Below are 6,295 nucleotides of genomic sequence, written 5' to 3' on the forward strand. Positions count from 1 at the left end.
GGAGAATAGATCGAAGAACATATGAATAAGAATTATGCAAAAAAAAAAAGAGATCTAAAGAAAGATTCAAGAATAAATCTGATCATAAAGTGACAATTCACCATATTCCAACAAACACACCAAAATATTACATCAAATGGATCACAATCATGTAGGGCAACATTTTCGTGCATTCATAATTTTTTTTGAAAAAAGCCCATGACACAATATATTAAAATTTTAGCATTACATAAATAAACCCTATGAAAATAAAAATTACAAGAGAGCCCTTGGGGATTCCACCATCTTTGACCACCAGAACGAGGGATGGTGTGCTGCCACCGCCACAGCTTCCCACTTGAGCTGATGAAACCAAGTTTGTCATGAACGAGAAGTCACCAACACTTCTGGCCTAATGGATCAACATCCCAGAGTTGAAGCAGTCGTAGGAAACGTGGAGAAACGATGTTTATGGGATCCAAACATTGCCACGCTCATATCCACCACCCTTAGGACCGCTATTCTCTGTCCCAATAAACTTTGTACTATGTTTCTCTCAATCTTAATGAAACAACACGCGAAGCTCTTGCGAGTTCCTGAAAAAAATCCACCACCCTCCGCCATCAAAAACCAAGAAGGAAGGTAGAACATTGAATCGCTTCCATCACCCCAGCAGCCACCATCCTCTCCACAACGACGCAATTGGGCCACTGGAGGCGAGGTGGACCAGCGCCGACGCATGCGAGAGGAACGGGAACCATGACCGCCTTCTGATCGCCTTTAGAAACCCTAAAAAAACTCCGATCGCCTTTAGAATTGTAAAGGAGGGGTCTATGCATCCATTTAACTTGCCTAGTTTTCAAACTCGCATACAGAAGGCTGAATAGCAAATTTGTCAGACCTTGTTACACCAGAAGCAAGAGTCCTGCTTCAGACAATTTTACTCCCATACACATTTATTCCAGATGAGTGCACATTTCAGCAGTTTCTCCCCTGCAAAGTTCATCAAAATCCTGCCATGTCCCCGCAGAGCACGGATGAGAACAAACCCATGGAGCAGGCAAGCCGCGTCCAATAACAATGTGTCCAATGCGTGCAGATCATCAAATCGAATGTGGGTTCGGCAAAGATTATGAAAGAACAAAATCAAAGGGTCAGACCCAATGGGGATTGCCGATTACATTGATAAGCATGATTGATTACCTAAACAAACTAAACAAAGCGAAAATCAATGAGGAGACGATGCTTTCAATCAATCATTTGACAGGTATATAAGGGGGGCGCCGAAATAATAACTTGCAAACGTGTTTTGCCTTGCCTTTTTTAGGACCCGTGTTCTGCATGGTGGGAAAACGGAGAAACCATTGGCGCTGTCAGCATGCAATCAGAGGGCCTGCAGTGCTTCCTCCTACTTGCCACAACGGCAGTACAGCTATATAAGAAGCACCACACATGTGCAAAGAGAGACCCACGGCAAGCAGCTAGCTACAGCCAACAAGTGATCCGCACAGTAGTACAGGTGAAGACAGTGATCATCAGAGCAACACGGAGAGATCGATGACAATGAGGCCGCTCGTCCTTCTTGCCCTGGCCGTCGTGCTCGCCGCCGGTATCGGCGGCGCTGAGGGAGCTGGCGAGTGCAGCGTGAGGGCCTCGGCCATGGCCCAGCAACTGGCTCCGTGCCTCCCGGCGGTGCGCAACCCGCAGTCCGCGCCGACGAGCAGCTGCTGCGTGGGTGTGCGCAACATCAACATGAGGAGCCCCGGTTGCGTGTGCTCCGTCATGTCCGACGTCTTCAAACTGGCCGGACTGAAGCCTCAAGTCGCAATCGCAATCCCCAAGCGCTGTGGCATTGCCGACTGCGGAGGTACGTACCTAGTACTGCGTACGATGCGTAGGCGTATGCTAGTAGTATACGTATACTTCTCAACGAGTAATATGTGTGCTACTAGCTTTTCTTTCTTGGAGCTGATGAATAGTGTTCTGAAACTGTTGGCAATGGAGTATAATGCTTCTTTGATTTCGCAGGTAACACGTTTCCTTGATGGCCTACTTATAAAGATTGAACGACGTGCGTGCGTGGAAGGCTTTGTGTGGGAATAAAAAGTCCTGCGGATGAATGGAATTGGCGGCGGATGTTACGCCATTGGCCTGCTCTGTTTCATCCTTATTCAAACTTGTAACAATGGATGTCTTTTTATATATTACTCCTTTCCAATTTAGAAGGTTTCACATGTACCTCACGTTGACGATTTAACCAACATAAGGATAGTTCTATATCACAAAAGCTCTATTATCAAAAACTCCAAATGTTCTATTTTGTAATGGTATAATTTTGGTGATATACAGCTTTTATTAGATCGATTAAATTAGCAGTTTAGAGATACACGCAGGCCTTTAAACCAGAGAAGAGGGAGTAAATTTTTTCCTTTTCAAATCAAAAAAGGAAAAAAATGAGTCCTGCACATGTATGCTTCTATAAGTGGACGGAGCCCGGTACAACATACGTGTTGCATGTGCTGCTCAGTATGACACACGCCACCATCGTTCCTCCCCACATGCAGCTTACATTAACGATGATTATGGTCAATGATCGCTTTTCCGTTATTCCTCTATCAGTTGCTCCGGGAAGGAAGGGAGGATATTATTGTCGTCTCTTCACCTCTGCATCCCACCATTGCAATGATAGTTAAGGGCAATTGTTGAGTGGTCGACTTCATCTAAGATCAGAAAGATTATTAAGATAAACAGACAAAAGATGATGTCGAATCCTATCGGCGTTCAACACCTAAACATACTAGGGTCCCTCATTATCCCCGAGGACAACGAGTTTTACTTAGACATAGAGACAACAAGCATAGAAGGGGTAATCATGGTAATAATGGGTGATAGAGGGGAGCCAATGATGATGATAGCGGTTGATGTTGAAGTCTTCTTGACCAGGTTGATGGCGTAGCGGAGCCCTTCCATCCTTTCCCCCCTCCGGAGCCCTTCCACAGGCTAGGTTTATTCGTTTTGGTGGAGTTTCTGATCTTGTGTCTCTGTTGTGTGATCCGAAGCCATCGGGGTAAAGTAGTCGACCAGGGGTGACTCATTTGGCGCCGGCGAAAAAATTCCTTCATATTTATTTTAAGGATTTCGGAGCAACATAAAGGCAGTGGAAAGAAGTCCCATGGAGCCCACACGTCCAAGTCCCTAGCCATACCGCATGACCATGTGGGGCCCAAAGGGCTGCCCATGAGAAGCCAGGTGCCTCTGAAAGCTTCCTGGCTCAAAACATTTTTGTAGATTTTTTTTCTGGATTTTTTGGGTTCCTTAAAATTGATTTTCCTAAAAGAAAGACAAAACAGCAAAAAAAAGGCAAACTGGCCCTTGGTACTGAATTAATAGGTTGGTCTAGAAAAATAATAAAAATTGATGCCAAAATAATATAATTGTAGCACCAGACAAGAAAAAGTATATATGTATCAGCATCCCTAGGTTTAATACCTACTCATCTTATGAGTCATTAAACAACAACAACAAAAAATTATATCACTAAATATAAAAAATATAGATACACAGTGGTGGCGGCGGCGTGAGGCAGCGTGCGACGGTCGTGACTCTCGATGTGGCCCTGCATCGCCATGGCGAACGACAACTTCAGCAGCGAGCCAGTGACGTGAGAGCCCATGGTGGATGGTAGGGGTGGGATGAACCATGAGGACCCATTCCCAGGGTGGGATGAACCATGAGGACCCATTCCCACGACATTCGAGGGCGTCGGTGGCGCCGGGTCGGATGGGAGCTAAACGGAAAATGGGAAGGGTCGAGCGGATTCCTCTTTTTTTATGAGTAGTATCTTTTATGGAACAAGTTTGCCCTAGTGGAGGAAACTTTGAGGAGGAAAGCTCTTGTTTAGGCCCCTAAAACTTTTGGGGGAAGGCTAGGTGGATGTTAATCCCCCAAACAAGAAAAAAGGGAGCACTAGGGAAGGCTCATGGATGCTCATAAAGCATACACTCAGAAGACAACATATATTCCTCAGAAAATGTGATGAAATCGACATTCCTTGGCTGCTCACCGGTTTAACTGCTTTCTTAGCTGCTCGTCCTTTAACAAACTCAAAAGGATAATTATTTCTAAACTACTTGTCCTCTTAGCCAAGATTCATAATTAGCGGGCGATTGTCCCCACGAATGAGTCTGATAAATATATTTTTTAAAAGAAGGTTAAACCCTTGGCCTCCATCATTGTGATGCACACAACCATTTTTTTTTTCGAAACGAACACACGTCCATTCTTATTCATTATTAAACAAGGTAGAGAACAAATGTAACCACAATAAAACCATTACAATACATAACAAAAACACCTATAACTATGTCGACGGCTTCTGCAACAACGTGTTCAAAAAGAAATAAGCGTCCTCGCATCGCCGTCGTTATGTCCGGGCCGCAGAGGAACGAGACAAGAATTTTTCATCCCCGTTCGCACGCGTTTTACCGGTTTCCCCTAGAGAAATTTCTGTAGCGTCGAGTTTCAACCCAGTTCGGGTTGTAGCTTAGCATCATGGAGAAGGTTTGTTTCACATGAATTTTTTAATTAGATATCTCCCCAGAGTGTTAGTGTTGCTCCTGCTGGCTTATAATAATCTATAATACCTAAATAGTTCATCCTCACTATGCTATTTCTCTAGACATGCAGCCTATCCACCTCAGCAAACTGCCACATCAGTGATTATTTTCCATTTTAACCAATTTTTATTGACATTTTTATATGCCGCTTCGTTGCTCCGTTTTCCAGACTTAAAGTGCATACCGAAGCCCAATGGTCTCCAAACGCAAACATAAGAAAGAAGCCCAACTGTCTGTCCCCACGCCCACGGCATACCCTTCGTTTCCACCTCCCGGCCGTAATGTCAAAACAAAAAACGCAGCAGTCGCACCCGCTGCCGCCCGTGATGGCGGAGGGGGCGGCGGCCTGCCCGGGCCGGCAGAGGCGGCGCGGCCGTACGAGCTGGTGTTCGCGGCGGCGGAGCTCCGCTCCATGGACTGCAACCTCTCGGCGCTCTGCGACAACGTCCAGGCAAAGGGATTCGGCTCCGGCGGCTTCTCCAATGTCGTTGTCAAGGCCATGGGCGTCACCTACCGTCTTCACCGTCTCCTCATCTCCCGCAGCACCTATTTCAGGTGGGCTTCCTTCTCGAATACAGATGCGGCGACCGAGTATTTAGGATTCCATATACTGTCAATGCATCAGTACGTCTATTGGGCTGCGCCGTGTGGATGTTTCAGTACGTCTCATCCCCTCCCTTCAGCAAGCAGCACACTGTACATGAGGAGATTGACCCCAAAGTCCTAAGTTGGCTATGGTTATCCCATCCTCAAATCCCCAAAAGTATGCAGTTTCCATTTTCCTTTGTCATGTGCATGTCAACAAAAAAGAGATTAGTGTTAGATTCTCATGTACCAGATTCAGTTGTTTGCTTTGAAGTTGTTTATATTTATGAGGAGGAAGAGGTCAGTCTTTCCCATCCAAACTTAATTGAGTACAATTTCGAATTTTAATCTTCCCAAGCCTGCACAGTGAATGATAATGGTTTTTGTGATACATGAGCCAGTACCATCGCTCATCTTGATCTGCTATTTGGATGACAACACTTTGGTGGAATTGTACTTCTCTCCATGTTGTTTGCAGGCAAGCCAATGTTACAGATCCAGCCAGGATAACTTGACTTTGGTGGACATGTACTTCTCTCCGTGTTGTTTGCAGGCAAGGCATTGTTACAGATCTAGCCAAATTAAATTAACATGTTTGTTCTCCTCATATTCCCTATCTAATGGCTGGTTGTACGTGGGATGTGGCTTGGGCAAAATATTATTTTTGTAATTGTTCAATCATTTGAATGTTTATGGCACATGTAATTGTTTGTACACAAGTATCAACTGCAGATAGTGTTGATGAAAGTCTGAGGTATGTTCTCCACATTAAAAAATATAGATAAGTTCAATTGAGCTATCTGGATTGATGTCTTTCTTATATTTACAGTATGTATATCATTGTATCATGACCCGTGTAGCTGTATGCCCATGAAATATTTGGTAATAACAGTATTGAGCATCCCTAAGTGATCTTAGATATGCCTTTGCAGGTTGTGCTTTACGATATACCAAGTGAGAGATTCGACAAGAACTGGTATTTTCCAATCGGAGAGGTTTCTTCATCATTTTGTGGGAAGTACAACATTTAACATGTGTTTGTCTTAGTTATGTTTCCAACCAGTGTATCATCGAGTAATTTCTATTTCAAAAGTGTCGTAGTTTTCCCTTGAAAA

The 6,295-nt window shown here is 44.5% G+C and overlaps 1 protein-coding gene across 1 annotated transcript; it reads left to right on the forward strand.

Moving 5' to 3' along the window:
* Positions 1-1,458: 1,458 nt before the first annotated feature.
* Positions 1,459-2,211, forward strand: LOC123185947 (non-specific lipid-transfer protein). Its single transcript, XM_044597751.1, has 2 exons — positions 1,459-1,846; positions 2,008-2,211. The coding sequence occupies exons 1-2, from the start codon at positions 1,537-1,539 to the stop codon at positions 2,022-2,024; spliced, it is 327 nt and encodes a 108-aa protein (XP_044453686.1). The 5' UTR covers positions 1,459-1,536; the 3' UTR covers positions 2,025-2,211.
* Positions 2,212-6,295: the final 4,084 nt, after the last annotated feature.

Source organism: Triticum aestivum, chromosome 2A (assembly GCF_018294505.1).
Source record: "Triticum aestivum cultivar Chinese Spring chromosome 2A, IWGSC CS RefSeq v2.1, whole genome shotgun sequence".
Lineage (NCBI taxonomy): Eukaryota > Viridiplantae > Streptophyta > Magnoliopsida > Poales > Poaceae > Triticum > Triticum aestivum.